Source organism: Siniperca chuatsi, linkage group LG8, assembly GCF_020085105.1.
Source record: "Siniperca chuatsi isolate FFG_IHB_CAS linkage group LG8, ASM2008510v1, whole genome shotgun sequence".
Lineage (NCBI taxonomy): Eukaryota > Metazoa > Chordata > Actinopteri > Centrarchiformes > Sinipercidae > Siniperca > Siniperca chuatsi.
In genome coordinates this window covers 27,857,019-27,873,872 of record NC_058049.1, presented here as the reverse complement: position 1 = coordinate 27,873,872, position 16,854 = coordinate 27,857,019, and the positions used below count along the sequence as shown (strand labels likewise).

General features: G+C 41.8%; 1 protein-coding gene across 14 annotated transcripts in view; it reads left to right on the top strand.

The window, feature by feature from the left end:
• Positions 1-16,854, top strand: part of setd7 (SET domain containing 7, histone lysine methyltransferase) — a 56,240-nt gene that overhangs the window by 3,540 nt on the left and 35,846 nt on the right. For 9 of the 14 annotated variants that reach the window (XR_006378839.1, XR_006378838.1, XM_044204981.1 and 6 more), the window contains exons 2-4: positions 1,562-1,691; positions 3,635-3,836; positions 4,816-5,005. Coding sequence is in view for 9 of the 14 variants with exons in the window: in XM_044204981.1 (XP_044060916.1) it covers positions 1,562-1,691; positions 3,635-3,836; positions 4,816-5,005 (522 nt within the window). In the remaining 5 variants the exon portion in view is untranslated. Of the gene's footprint in view, positions 1-1,561; positions 1,692-3,634; positions 3,837-4,793; positions 8,216-9,182; positions 11,292-16,854 lie in introns of those variants that run through there. The other 5 variants (XR_006378840.1, XR_006378841.1, XR_006378842.1 and 2 more) reach the window with 5 other exon arrangements.

Genomic DNA, 16,854 nt, shown 5'->3' with positions numbered 1-16,854 from the left:
GCCTCTTTGGAATAATCTAGTCCAGATTTGACAAGTGTAGGTATAGTGGTTTTCGATCATCTGGACCTTGTCCAATGTGGTCTAGGTGTTTAAAAAAGCACTGAAATCACCCCTTTTTGCATTTTGACAAATACAGTAAAGTTTTTATAAATTTGAAAGTGGGTTTCAGACAGCTTAAAGGCTTTACCTAAAATGTCTAACACATTTTCACAACAGTAAGAGGTGCAGTAAACAGAGGATCGGTTGCTCAGCAATTTAAGTGAAGTTTCCCTTAACTTTCCCCTTAACTACTGAATCGGAAGTTGCTGCTTCACTGTGGAAATACAGAATATCGATAATAGCTACAAAGGGCACTCAAAATACAGTTCTTAAAAAGAATGATGGTTAATGGCCTGATTGCACATGATCTGAAACCAAGGCTATTTTAGGGGTGTCTTTCTATATATGTCCATATATAACTTACGAATGAAGTTATTAATGCAAGTTTTTTTATGTCTAATTGACATGGCTAATGAATAGGGTTCTAAAAAAAATCTTTTTAAAGATGCTAAAATGAGAGAAGCTTGAGAGTATTTGGAAGTAGCACCTTATAATTCCTGGAAAAATTACAAACATTAAAGCTGCACTAATCAGTATTTTTACAGTGGATAAAATGACTATAATGTAATAGGAAAGAGGTAGTTCATAGTAATGATCACCCCTTTTAGAATTATCACCGGACTATGCAATTCCTCTCAGATCTAGAGAGCATTTCAGTGTCTTTTGGCTTATTGTTTTGGCCGTACAGCCCACAGTTTTACTGTTTGGTTCAGTCAGATATTTTTCTCAGGAGTTGGTGGAGACCAAACCAGAGCTAAAAGGTAAGTGAATAGTTGACTTCAATTTGTCAGGTGGCCAGAAACTCAACTCCAAATGAATGCTTTTGCTTCCTGTCTGCTGGATGTGTTAATAAGCCATTGTTTTCAAACACATAAGCCATATCAGTCTTCATAAGATGATAATATGTCAATGTTTACAGCTTGTTCCACTAACCTTAAGTGGCCAAAAAATATATATAAAAAAATGCAGCTTTAACTTTTGTGACATATTGTAAATGTTTTGCTATTTGCACCAGTCCTATCTTGTGTATTTGTTTTCGATCTTGCACTTCTACTGGGGGGCACTTACATGAAACAGAGAGAGAGTGGTGAGTCTTTCCATCTTCAATTACTTATTGGTTTCAGTTTCTTGAAAGATTTGATTGAAGGCCAGACCTATTTAGTGATATATCATTGGGTGGAGGCAGAGTTTGGGTTGAGGGCTACTGAGGGTAATCCAAATATATAGACAGACAGTAAAAGCCGGGCAGTAAAGTTTCATTCGAAAAATGTCTCACCAGACCAGAGTGTTATCTGTACAATAACGCTAGTGTGTGCTAAAAAGCAGGTAAGAGTGTCATGAGGCAGAGAAAAATTACATAAGCAAACAATGAGTCTGTGGACTGTGCAAGAATGCATTCAGTCGAGTCAGAGTCATCAGACTCAACTTATCTCTGTTTGTGTGCATGTGTGTGTGTATTTAGGCCCATTGGATGAAGATGGTCAGCCCTATGGGCTCTGCACAGTAACCTACTCATCCAGTGATCGTTTTGAAGGACACTTCACCCACGGAGAGAAGAATGGCAAGGGCAAGTTCTTCTTCTTTGACGGAAGGTACTGTAAAGATAAGACATAAAAAAAACATTACCTCAGCCACTCGGTTGTCATGAATGTTTGTCAGAGCAGTACATTTTTAACCATTAAACAAGCATGTTGATGTTCTGGTTTCAAAGCAAAATTACGACGGTGTATTAGGGCCACTGAAAAAAATGGACATTTCAAGAATTAAGTAGTAAATTTGAGAAAAATGTCATGCCACAAATCTATGTAAATGTATGCACGTTTTGAAGCTGTGGCTGAAGCACAGTGGAGACTTGGTTGCACTCTTTGGCTCAGTCTGGAGGAAGAGGTTGACTCATAGCACCACCTGCTGTTGTGGAGGGCGAATTACTCAGGACATTTGTGAGAAAATCCTCAGCACAATCATGGCGGAAAGATTGTGCTAAAAGGCATGTGATTTTTTTTTTTTGTCTGTGTAGGATTTTTTTTTTTGTACTTGTTTCTGAAGTATGTTGTATTAGAAGTATGTTGTGTATTTGTTTGATAGGTACGTTCTGTATTTGCAAAACAAAATGCATTCGTTTACACTGTGTTTGTTAGGCATTTGTAAAACATGTTTTGTTTGTTAAGTTTTGGCAGGAAATTAGCTCCATACCGCATAAGCACCACCACATACATAATTCAGGGCATTCCAAAATACTGGGCATGTGTTTTCAGGATGAACCCTCCTGAAACAATTTATTGTAAGGAGCACAAGACTTCAACAGCCAGGACAGGACATTTACAGCCGGGCAGATTTAAATGCTTTGGACTTTTCACAGTCCTTTACCAGTTCATACTGTTCTTTTATGTTCACATTGTTATGTATCTGGACATATCTTTTTTTGTTTTCAAGAGAATCTGCTCTATTGGATTAAGAGTTGATATTGTATTGAGTTATGATGGAGTTATTTCTAAAATTTTTCTTATATAAATATGTAAAAACAATATGATCATATGTTTCGTATGCTCGGATAGATGGAAGTTTTTGTGATGACAGTCATATCAGCTGTGTCTTGAGACTGAGATATCATAAATGATATAAAGGTATGTAAAAACTGACACAAATATTATTATTCCTACAATATTGCTCTAAATAAACAAATCATTGCACAGTTGTTTTTTTAAGATTTTTTTTGCATTTTCACCTTCATTGGACAGTTTGATAGTGAAGAGGCAGAGAGGAAACAGAAGGAGAGAGAGTTGGTATGACATGCAACAAAAGTCACTGGCTGGAATTGAACCGGCAATGTTGCTGTTATGTGTTAACCATTTCGGCTACCAAAGTACTCCATGTACAGTGAACTGATGACATATAGTCATAATACAATATAAACATATAAGGTATGCAAAAATTGCTGCGAATTGAGATTTTGGAGGTTTAAGTGTTAATCACCATCCCTGGTGATTTTGCATGGCTGGTGGAGACCGTCACTGCTTTGTATGACTTTTTAAGGCATCCACAATGAGTGTGCTTTAAGAAAATACTGTATATGTTTCGAAAGACTAGTGACTGCAACTGCAGGTTAATGGTCTGAAATGATTGGCTTAGATGTGACCCACGACCATCTTTGTAGTTGGATGCCTGTTTCCAACAAGTAGTATGGTATGTAGCCTAGGCCCTACACTGTCTCTGATCACGGTGGCAGTGGGGTGGTGTTTCGGGTGGGGGCACGGAAAGACGACGAGTCTTTCTGCGTGTTCGGCAACGTTTGTTTAGTTTGCTGTCACATCTCTCGACCCGGTATTTGCGAAAACTCTATTGTTATGTATCCTTGCACATTTTTAAGTGGTTATACGGAAATCGTGGAACATTCTTAGTGGGTATATACAGCGTATACCTGCGTATCACATAGACTACACCACTGGCGTAGATCCCTTTATTTGACCCTACTTGATTAAATTTAATAATAGCTTGATTTTCATTGCAGCTCTCTTTCTGTCTCTCTCCTCCACAGTACCCTGGAGGGTTTCTATGTAGATGATACCCTGCAGGGCCAGGGGGTGTATACATATGAAGATGGTGGTGTCCTCTATGGGACGTATGTGGATGGTGAGCTCAACGGCCCTGCTCAGGAGTTCGATGGAGAAGGCCACCTGGTGTTCAAGGGCCAGTACAAAGACAACAACCGCTGTGGGGAATGCTGGGTCTACTACCCTGTGAGTCAGCTCAGTGCTCACTGCAACACCCTGGCTATGTTTACTAGGGTTGGGCCAATGTCCATCTGACAGTCATTGTGATTTAAAGCCCCCCCTAGTGAAAGTGCAATAAGAGCTTCACAAGTAAAAAGCTAATAAGAGCAGTTTATCACTATGACTAGTATTTAAGATATTTTTTATTATCATATGATCTGCTTAATCAGGTAACTTAAGCATAGTGTCAACCATTCCTGCTGCAGCTTTCAGACCGTGGTCGGGAAACACAGGGAAGACTTTGTTTTCCTCCAGGGTTTAAGTTGATGCTAACCTCGGGGCTAACCACCTTCACTTTTACCCAGCAGCTGGAAAGCAAGACATGGGAACGTCTTGGGTATTGAGGAGCTGCAGCGTTTATTCATGGGCAAACTGTAACCTACACTTTACATTTACTGCCACTAGACAACTTCACTGCTAACCTTTCCCTCTGCTCTAATCGCCAACACCTGTCTGCTCTGAGTGTAGTCACCGTCACTTTCTGTCTTGTTTACCCACACACTCACTACACAGTGCCCTGTTCCTTAAAGGAGCCACACTACTCTTGTAACAAATAGGGAGGAAAAGACTGGGTGAGGAGCTGAGGATGGGCTGTGAATGGGTTCATCGACAGTGATGTCATCGCCCACCCCAGTATTTTGCTGTGGACATTGTCATATGCCAATTTGGTAGACATCGCCCACCCGTAATGTTTACATGTATGGAGAATTCACTTGGTCACATGCGTTAAAGCACTTCTGAGGCCATATTTAGGAAGTATCTATCTTTTCCATTAAAATTTCTATATGGCACTAAATGTTCTTGAAAGCCTTGTTTAAGACACAGAAACAATCATGATACACTGCATGATTTCTGCACCTACAGAACATAGTAGAAGTAAAGTAAATTAATGGTCTTTGTTAACTGCATGTATTATGCATTTTGGTGTGTACTGTGGTGTGTCTAGGATAGAGGCTGTGTGTTTGGGGAGGTGAATGAGGACGGGGAGATGACTGGTGAATCTGTAGCATACATCTACCCTGATGGACACACGGCTCTCTATGGAAGCTTTGTGGACGGAGAGCTAATCAAGGCTCGCCTTGCCACCCTGATCTCCAACGAGAGTGGAAGGCCACGCTTCGAAATCACACCCAACAGTAAGTACAGATGTCATCTCTATGATGGGAAAGGTGGTACTAGTTTTTAGAGGTTGTACAGGGGACCTTTTTGCATATGAGCTTCAGGAGCTAATGGATCCATTTAGAATTGGAATCGGTCACATTTGTTTTTCGAGGTGTGAATGTTCGATCTAGGAGTGAGTAATATGAATAAAGTCTTCTATCCCAGTGTAATTTTATATTCCGATATAGAGATACATAGTGATGGAGTACATTTCCTGGAAATTCAACTGAGAAACTGTTGTGAGAAATAATATAAGCAAATGGGTTTGAAACACCTAACAAATTAAGATACTTCATCATATTGAGCGGATACAGTGGATCCAATAGTGCCATAAATGGTCTCATACAACCAGAGATGTTAACGGGTTAGTTGGCACAGTATAAAGAGTAAACAGAAGCAAATCTCTGACAGTTGACACATTTTGAGAATCTTATCGAATATATCATCATATTGGCCAAACCTAGTGAAGAGTCTTGACATCCTTCTGCAGTGTGAGTTGCTGAACTTCAAACATGTTGTGTCCATAGCATGTACACTACGTTTTGCTAAAAACAGTGCAATTCTTCACTTTAGCTAGATGTGTAAATTTAGGTTATATCTCTCTCTTTCTCTCTCGCTCTCTCAAAACCTAACACAGCAGCGGCGGATGGCTGCCCACCATTGAGTCTGGTTCTGTCCAAGGTTTCTGCTCTCTTAAAGGAAGTTTTTCCTTGCCACTGTCGCCAAATGCTTGCTCATGGTGGGATTTGTTGGGTCTCTGTAATTAATATTATAAAGAGTACGGTCTAGACCTGCTCTATAGGAAAAGTGCAATGAGCTTCATAACTTCTGTTATGAATTGGCGCTATATAAATAAAATTGAATTGAATTGACAGTACCAGTGGTGGCTGGTGGGGAGGAGGACAGGAGGAAAACCAACCCACGGCCTGATGTTATTTTACACTAGTTGGCTACTTATCTTTACTTTATTATGTTCAACAAAAAATTAAGCATTAAAACAATGGCTTACAAGATTTCTTAAAAACAACATAATTTAATTCAGTCCTTTTGTTTCCAGAATAACCATACAGGCCTAATGCAGAAGATATGAGTATTTATTAAGGATGTGAGATGTAACAAGAAGCAGGCCAGTGTTCAACAGCTATGAGGGAAAGTGTGGTGACTGATGATGCCCGCTAACTGGTTAGCTGGCCTGATTTCCAATTTGACAAACTAAGCTTACTTCCATTTCCAATATTTTATTCCCAACGATGCATTATCACAAGTACAGGTTCACCAGGGCATGTATAAAGTAGTGTGTGGTTTACAAATATACATATTAATAAATAGCTGGCAATTAATAACACACCAGCTCTATTTCTAGGCTACAAAGGAAATATCAAAGTAATTATCACAACACCAATGGTAAATACCATAGACTGTATATAAAGATGGACGACATGTCAGCTCCCTAAAAGTGAAGCCAAAACATCTCTTTCGCCCCCCTGGTGGCTGGCTGCAGTATAGGTCATAAACCCCACCCCCTCCATGTTAGTCAATGGGACATGGGCCAAACTAAAAACTCAAAGTACACGTCAAATAAATTTTTCCCAAAGATGGTTTCTGTCGGTTTAGGTAGTTCTTATCATGCTGATGTATGTTCAAGTTTGGTTTTAATTATTAGATAGTTATTTGATGCTATAAAACAGGGTTTTCACATCATGATTGACAGCTGAGCTCTGCTTGCAATTGAGTCAGCTGGGTGTATAAGCGGGACCTCGATACCACTGCTCCAACTCCGATCACTACTGCACACTCTGGCTCCGAATGAGGTCAAAAGCACAAGATGGCTGCTCCCGTATCCGGGATATTTTGGCTTCATTACAGTCTATAAGGAGGAAGTGGAGACGTGTTGTCCATCTATGTACTGTATACAGGCTGTGTTTCATTAGTCTTTAAACATGGCCTCGTTGACTTCACTTCACAAAAACTAATGCAGCTAATAAAGTGTTGACATATTGCAATTATCCGCAGAAGACTCCTTTGCCTCATTGAAATGAGTCTGCCGGTATTTCTGATGATTTGTAAAAAGCAGTATAGCACTAAGCCTACAACTGGCAGTTGATCCATGATAGTTTGGGCTGCAAGTGTACAAGGGCAGGTGTGTTCCATTTAAATCCCCCTGCCCTTCTCCCGCTCACTTTCCCTCTGGCCTCCGTGCGATGTATGCTGTTACGTAATACCAAGGGCTGAGGGGAAGTGAATGAGGGGAAGTGGAACTACTAATGATCGCCATTTTGCCAGTGCGTCACTCAACCCAACTCCCGGATAACCAAAAATGGGCAAAGAGGTGGAGCGTGGGTGGAGCTGAGGTGCCTGGTTGCTGAAACACGCCCACCTAGCTTGAAGTTATCAAGCTAGCTAAGGCTAAGAAGCTAGGCTATATGCTACTCTGCATTGCTAGTTGGCTAAAACCCTATGGTATGCAGTTGGCAGTCTATGGTTGGTACCCAGTCATCGTCCCAGCTTACACTTGAGGTAAGTTAACCTGAAACTATACAACAAATGAAATAATGATTTATCTGTTATTGAGATTATACACGTGAGATTTAAAATGCCTGAACGTTTTTTAAATATACAATTACGGTAATTTGCAACACTAGATTTTGTCGAGACTTGCAGAAATTTGGCCAGTGTTACCTGAGTTAGTGTAACGGTGACTTAATACATGTTTAACGAACAATTTGAAGCAAATCAATTAACCAGAATTTAGATTTCCACATAACTTTAGTTGCAAGTCATTTACTTGATTTTATATATATACTTTTAATAAGTTCACGTTAATAAGCTAACGTTAAGTTACCTACATGTGATTACATAGTCATAATTTTTTTTTTTTTAGCCTATTAAGGCCAAACAATAACTTAAATATATAACAAATATCAAACAAGAAATTTGAAAATCTTCAGTTCGTTTCTCATTGCGGATGCGTCGGTGCATAATAGCTTACAGATAGATTGTAATTTTTCACACCGCTATTTTGATTTGTGTACTGCTACCGACAGCGCTGTGTGAGATATGAGATATGATATGATGAGAAAGAAAGGTGCTTTTATATTTGTTACAAGACGTTTGTCTTTCAGTCCTTGTTGAAATCATGGCCACCTGTGATGCCTCCACCACGCCTGCTACACATAGCATAAACTGTAAGTACCAGTCTTGGCTACTTGACTTTAGAGAGCTGATTTTACATCGTTTGTCTTCACTTTGAGTAGTCGGAAAAGACTAGAAAGGCGCTATATAAGTACAGCCCATTTACCATTGCCATTTATAGTGGCCCTGAGGGTCAAAACACGACGACATTTCACAGAACGCGACGACATTTCACAGAACGCAACGACATTTCAGAAAACGCAAAAACATTTCAGAAAATGCAACAATAATTCACAAAACACAACATTTCACAAAACACATTTCAGATTACAGAAAAGGAGGGACAACGCATCTTGTTTGTGATTGGACAGAACCCAAGTCCCTGGGGACAGTTCAGTGTAATTTCCTGTTTGTGTAGCCTAGCCTACTACTCTCAGCAGTGTCCTTGCACAAATCTTAAACCGAGTTTGAAAGGATTAAAGGAGATTGAAATCATAAGAGAATACTTTAAGAACGGACATATGATGTAGCCTAATTCTTGATATGCTTTCAACATATTATGACACCCGTCTACAAGGCTTAAAGCATGTAGACGGGTATATGACAAATTAAAACCGTTTAAATGGGTTCTCCTACAGAATCATGTGGCTCCAATGTGGACCAACAAACAACAACCCCGACGGAATAAAAAACAACTTCTCTATCCAAACATCCCTGTTTCAGAAAGCGGGTTTAGTGAAAACTCAGTTTGTTAACCCTGAGATGAAGAAAACTCTTTTCTGTCATTGTGTTTTGACCCTCAGGGCCATTGTAGTCTTCAAAGGACGACAACAACAAAAACATTTTTAAAGACTGTCATCTATATTTTGAAGTGTTCCTCCCTTGTTCCATTTTGTCCTACAGATGTGACATAATAGTATTGTAAACATTAAAAACTGAACCACCCTTTATAGTTAATTTTATATTTTTTATTACCTGAAGCATTTATTACACAAATTTATTTTACTACCATAATCACAGTGTGGATCATTGGTGAGAGAGCTGCATTGACCTTGGGAAGCAAACTCAGTGTGCTGCACATCTGTGTCTGTTGGTTTGGCTTGGGTGGACTGTGGTGGAAAGGCCTTCTCCCCTTCTTTTCCCAGTCCCTGCGAGGAAGAGCAGTACCGGATCTCCTCATCATCCACTGTGGTGGCAACGACATGGGGGAGGTCAGCAGTGTCAAGCTGGTCAACATGATGAAGGAGGACCTGCACCAGCTTCACCTCTGGCACCCTGGAAGGCTAGTGCCAATCCGGTGAAGCTTGACAAGGCTAGGAAATTTGTCAACAGTGTTCTAGCTACATTTGTTCGTAGCTGAAATGGTGTTATGATTGAGCACCCTCACGTTAGACATGACAGTCCTGGGCTATTTTTGAAAGATGGAGTTCATCTCACACCTAGAGGAAATTATATGTTTTTAAGTACAGTAGCTAATTGCTGTAAAGACCACCTCCAAATGCAGTGAACTGCTTACAGTTGGCAGTGTCACTGCTTTTGAATTTGGCCTTTAGGACCCATTTTGTCACACCTAAACATAGCCCTGACTGTCATGGCTAATGTTAAGTTTATTTTTTATGTTCATTATGGTTATTAAAAAATAACATCTGTAGCCATAACACTGTTACCACCTCTGCTCTTCCTCATTCCTACAATCCCATCCTTCATCCTCTTTTCCCCCTACGACCCCATGCACTCTGCTGCTCTCTGGGCATAGCCATTACCTCTTGCACAGGCAACAGTCTGTTGATTTTATTTTGATAAATAGGCAGTGTTGTAGTACTTGAGATCAAGTTGGTTTCAAGACCACTTTTTGAAGGTCTCAGTCTTGCCTCGGAATCGACCGCATTTTTACTCAGCCTTGTCTCAGTCTCGGACAAAGAGGATTTGGGATTTTATTTCGAGACTACTATCACTAAATTGCCTGTGCATTGTCTGATTTATTTGTTAATATTATTACTGTGATTGAATGTAAAATTTCCTGCTTCAAATCCAACCAATAACTTGACTAATTTCTAATTTGAAATTTTTGTACTGTTAATGGCTGTCACCCCTCCCTGCCCCCCTTCACAAGCTATCCAAGAAAATGAATGCGGGGGACAGGAGAAGATACTGTGGCTGTCTAGGAGGAGATGTCAGCCAAATCTTCTGTAATAAAAATTGGCTACCCAAACCACAAAGATCATAAATATAAATGTTTAAACTTTTTTGTCAATATGGACATGCTCGATCCATTCCTCGATTATTTATATTCCTTTAGTTTGTAAAGGTCCACTGATCAAAAGAATCAAAATGGTTTTTCTAAAAATGAATCAAAATTTTAACTACGGTAGCCTTTGGCTTTCATCCTTTCAAAGGTTGCTCGCTCTCTCTCTCGCTCTCTCTCTCTCTCTCTCTGTCTGTCTGTCTGTCTGTCTGTCTGTCTGTCTGTGCATTGGAGCTAGATCAAATGAACGATTCGTAATTGATATGTTATTCGATAGCCTAATATTCCTGCTGGTTTAAATAAACAATTTGATAGTATTTCCCATCTATGCTGAGCAAAAGTTTTGTGCGAAAGGAATTAAAGGCCTGTTCCAAATATAGGCAGGTTGAGTTCAGTGATTGAAGCAAATAAAAGCCTGGGCTATTAATTGAAGTTTTAAGGTATGTACAGTATATACTGTATGTTTCATGGCGGTAGTTTCAGTTGCTTGCCAGCTATTTGTCACATAGCTAGGTGCGCAAGCTACCTAATTTATTTAACATATATTGAGAGATGTAATGCTAGCTAATGCAGTATTAACGTGGTGTGGTGACAAATTGTTGTTGTTAAGTTACATTTTTGCTTAGTCATAGTCTTGACTCGGTCTTGCCCTGTCTTGGTCTTGATTTGATCTCAACCCCTTAAAGTCTTGGTCTTGTCTTGGTCTCGATACACTCTGGTCTTGGTCATGACTTGGTCTTGGTTTAGGTGGTCTTGACTACAACACTGTAAATAGGTTTACTTTTACATTTATAGTATTAAATATTGTCCATCTTTTTGTGTTATGTCCTTTTTATTAAAAAAAAACATGGTTCACATTTGAATAAATTCTATTTATATTTGCACTTCTTCTGTCTTTACTATTGACTGAAAATGTTAGATTTCACATTTTAATCTGACTTTGCAATGTTGCAAACTCTGAGAAGGCTTTCCCTCAGGCAAATAACAGGTATTGTGAGGCTTATATAGTGAGGCAAAAAGAAACAATCAGCTGATGGAATGCACCTGTGGCAAGGTGCATTCCATCAGCCGTTTTTGTTGTCTTTTGCCTCACTATACAGTATTGACCTCACAATATCTGTGCAATACCCACAAGACATTCTCAGAGATTGCAAATGAATGACACCTCCTAGGGGGCTTCAAAACTATTCAGTGTGCAGATAATTCTTTTTCACAAGAGTATAGTTTCTTAAAGAAATGTCCAAACAAAACCAGTACATACAGTATCTTTTAATTTAATAAAATAAAAAGATTTATATAAAATGTTAACCTATAAATACCATCTTAATATTTTCATTTATTAACAATTTATATATGTATGTATGTGTGTATATATGTGTGTGTGTGTGTGTATGTGTGTATATATATATATATATATATATAAAAAACTTTGTCCTTCACCCTCCGCGGGTGGTCTCATCCTTCGAGCTCGGGTCCTCTACCAGAGGCCTGGGAGCTCGAGGGTTCTGCGCAGTATCTTTGCTGTTCCCAGTACTGCACTCTTCTGGACCGAGATGTCTGGTGTTCTTCCAGGGATCTGCTGTAGCCACTCCTCCAGTTTGGGGGTCACTGCCCCGAGCGCTCCGATGACCACGGGCACCACTGTTGCCTTCACCTTCCAGGCCTTCTCCAGCTCTATATATATATATATATATATATATATGCTGCCTACCTCATGATGATGACGGCAGACGTCGCCCGGCCAAACAAGGTCTGCGTCAGGTGTTGGGGAACCAGGGCATCGAGACGACAAATGGGCTACTGGAACAAGACGGAAATGGGCAAGATGCGATAATAAGGCTCTGTTGGAATGCTACTACTCCAGTAACCCTAGTCAGAGGGGTTACATGCACAGGATGTGGGATGAATGGTTACTTCGAAACCCACAATCAAGGCTTACAGCGAAGCAACTAGTATCTCAGTGTTCCAATATCCACAAGTGGCAACTGCTATCACAACTTGAGATTGACGAGGTACAACACAAATGCTACGGCAAGGGGGAGCCAGGACTACAGGTCAGAGGGGAGCAACCAGCAGCTCCCCAACCAGAGATTGGGTACGAAGCCCCAAGAGAAATCACGCTGAACGAGGCAGCGGCTGACCTGAAAGATAAGATCATGGCGAGGATGAATACAAGGCAACCCCGACACCAACTACAACGGCTAAGTCAAGTACCATCAGAAAGTCTCCTAGAAGATGTGAATGCAGCATTGAGAGTGATCCCTACCACAACCATCACTGAAACCAATGAGCTGATATACGCCTCAGCAGCAGTGATCCTAGAGATGCTTGGCTACAAGAGCAACCATGGGAGCCATGAGAGACAGTACCCACCATGGAAACGAAGGTTGGAGGCAAAAATCAAGGAGGCCCGGAGAGAAGTGAGCCAACTGACAGAGGCTGAGAGAGGTGCAATGAGAAAGCAAGTACCCAAGAAGTACAACCAGATGCCCATACCTGAAGCACTCGAAACTGCCAAACAAAGGCTCCAAGCCTTGGCCAGCCGCCTAAAGAGATACACGAGAGACAATGAAGCCAGAAGAATAAACTGGCTGTTCGCAACTCAACCTGCGAAAGTGTATGCTCAATGGCAGGGTAATAACAGCAGAGCAGACCCACCACGGCTGGAAATGGAGCAGTACTGGAAAAGTATATGGGAGAGGGAGGCATCACACAACAGCGATGCACAGTGGCTGGCGGCTCTGAGAAAGAATGAACAGAATCCAGTCACCATCACAGTGGCAGACATCCAAGAAAGAGTCTCAGGAATGAAGAACTGGACAGCACCGGGCCCTGACAGGATCCACACCTACTGGCTAAAGAAGCTCACTGCACTCCATGAGCGCCTAGCAGCACAAATGAACCAGCTGCTAAGAGATGGGACGCATCCTGAATGGCTTACCGAAGGGCGCACAATCCTGATCCTGGATCCCGCAAAGGGTACAGTCCCATCCAACTATCGGCCAATAACCTGCCTCTCCACAACATGGAAGCTCATGTCAGGCATCATCGCGGCTAAGATAAGTGGACACATGGATCAATACATGAGCAAAGCACAGAAGGGCATTGGCAGAGGAACCAGAGGAGCCAAACACCAACTCCTGGTTGACAGAACAGTCACCCAAGACTGCAGAGCTTGACACACCAACCTGTGCACTGCCTGGATTGATTACAAGAAAGCATATGACTCAATGCTGCACACATGGATCACTGAATGCTTAGAGATGTACAACATCAACAGGACTCTAAGAGACTTCATTGCAAACTCGATGAGGCTGTGGAAAACCACCCTTGAGGCCAATGGCAAGCCACTTGCACAAGTATCCATCAAATGTGGCATATACCAAGGAGATGCTCTGTCCCCACTGCTGTTCTGCATAGGTCTGAACCCCCTCAGCCAAATAATCAACAAGACTGGCTATGGATACCGACTCAGGAACGGGGCCACCATCAGTCACCTCCTCTACATGGATGACATCAAGCTATACGCTAAGAGCGAGCGGGACATCGACTCACTGATCCACACCACCAGGATCTACAGCTCTGACATTGGGATGTCATTCGGGCTTGAGAAGCGCAGTCGTATGGTGACAAAGAGAGGGAAGGTAGTCCACACAGAAGGAGTCTCACTCCCAGAAGGAACAATAGCAGACATTGAGGATGGTTACAAGTACCTTGGAATACCACAGGCAAATGGCAACCTCGAAGAGGCAATAAGTTGGACGGCAATGGCCAAATACCTCCAACGAGTAAGGCAAGTCCTAAGAAGTCAGCTCAATGGCAAGAACAAGGCCCAGGCAATAAACAGCGACGCCCTGCCAGTGATCAGATACCCTGCGGGAATAATAAGATGGCCAAAGGAAGAGATACAGACCACAGACATTAAGACGCGAAAGCTCCTCACCATGCATGGAGGGTTCCATCCCAAATCCAGCACCCTGAGACTGTATGCTAGCCGTAAGGAAGGCGGCCGTGGACTAGTGAGTGTGAGAGCCACTATCCAGGATGAAACATCCAAGATCCACAAGTACATCCAAGATAAGGCCCCAACAGATGACGTGCTCAGGGAATGTCTCAGGCAATGGGGAACAGAGGAAGACGTGCTGGAGGAAGGACCATCATGGGAGGACAAACCCCTACACGGGATGTACCACTGGAACAGAACTGAAGTGGCTGATATCAAGAAGTCCTACCAATGGCTAGAGCGGGCTGGATTGAAGGACAGCACAGAGGCACTCATTATGGCTGCACAGGAGCAGGCCCTGAGCACCAGAGCAATAGAGGCCCAGATCTACCACACCAGACAAGACCCAAGGTGTAGGCTGTGCAAAGAGGCCCCTGAGACAATCCAGCACATAACTGCAGGGTGTAAAATGCTGGCAGGAAAAGCATACATGGAGCACCATAACCAAGTAGCTGGCATAGTGTACAGGAACATCTGCACTGAGTATGGACTGGAAACACCTCCAAAGGTGGTAGAGAATGACCGAGCCAAGATCCTGTGGGACTTCCAGAATCAGACTGACAGAATGGTAATGGCGAACCAGCCTGACATCGTGGTGGTGGACAAACAGCAGAGGAAAGCCGTTGTAGTTGACGTGGCAATACCAAGTGATGGCAACATCAGGAAAAAGGAACATGAGAAACTAGAGAAGTACCAAGGGCTCAGAGAAGAGCTGGAGAAGGCCTGGAAGGTGAAGGCAACAGTGGTGCCCGTGGTCATCGGCGCACTCGGGGCAGTGACCCCCAAACTGGAGGAGTGGCTACAGCAGATCCCTGGAAGAACACCAGACATCTCGGTCCAGAAGAGTGCAGTACTAGGAACAGCAAAGATACTGCGCAGAACCCTCAAGCTCCCAGGCCCCCAGAGGACCCGAGCTCGAAGGATGAGACCACCCACGGAGGGTGAAGGACAAAGTTTTTATATATATATATAAACAAATATATATATATATAAACAATTTTTGTTTAAAAGTTTAGATCACCACTATATTTCCAATTAACATAGGAAACTGATGAATGACAGCTTTTAAGAATGTGCTTTTACTCTAAAGTATACAAAAAATACAAAGTACAAAAATGTACCACTACTCAAGCAATAGTTTAACAAATTAAAATCATATCTTGCATTCATGAAAACATCTAAATTAAAGGTTGCAAATGTTGTTGTTTTGTATGACTTAAGTACACTTGAAATAAGTGAAAATATGTGTAACAGTAACTATAATGATAGTACCTATGGATAATAGCCCAGTGTCATAACTTTTCTCAACTGTCTGTCATAACCCGGCCCGTAGGTCATGACAAAAACGGGAAAAGACACAAAATACCATTAAATAAAAGTTATTTATTGTAGTAAAGAAAATAAACTGAACTGTAACTTTGGATATGAGGTGTGGTAGTCAGTGAAATCAGTAGTGTTGATGTGGATGTGTGTGGATAGTGTACGATAAGGAGTAAAAGTAAAACAAAGTGCTAAGCAAAGCAATAGGGTGCAGGTGCTGACAGGGAAGAGAGCGAGTCACACTGGAAGCTGGGACTTTTATATCCTGTAGAGCACTGCACACAGGTGTTCCAGATCTGGCTGGATACTGCAATCAGCTCTTTGGCACCTCAAAAGACAACATGGGTAGACACAGTTACTGACAAACAACACATACAAGTAGACTAAGCAAGGGCTGTCACATGTCCTAATACTACTAATTTAACCTTACCTAACTCAGGAACCTAGCCCTAGAGTCCAGCTACCTGTCTTCACCGCCAGCAGCCCTAACCAGCATGCAAACGGCACCCGCCCCAAGTAACGAGTGCTCTGCTAGGCTTGGCTATCCGCACCAAGCGCCTCCCCTCAGAACAGCGTACCCACCTCAACTCTCTCCTTTTCAGCACTTTGTACACCAGTCCTCATCGGGCACAGGTGTAGCCACTTATTCTAATCAGTGTCCACAGCAGCTCCCCTCCCTGACCACAGTACCTAGCCAAATCTAGCATTAACGTTACGTTAATGTTACATTGCCCGTATGGTAAGTTCAACATTAGCTTTGCATAATGTTAGCTAACTATCAGAATCAGAATTAGAACGACCTAACTAACGAGGTGGACCTATATTTTCCAACCTCACACAGATGCCATTTGTTCAAATGTATTATCACCCTAAATTCTAACACTTTTCTATTATGTTTTGACTCCAGTGCATGCCAGTTTAATAACTGTGGCTAACTCACGCTCTCGTTAAGTTAGCATCGTTAGCATAGCTGGACGTCTTGTTCAAAGGCTAACCCAAGGCTAATTCATTAGCTGGCGGTGAATGCAGACACCGATATCTGCTAATTATTACTAACATATAAATAAAATACTAGCATTTCACTCACCGAAAAAACTGGAGCACAGACTTCTTGGACGGTCTGT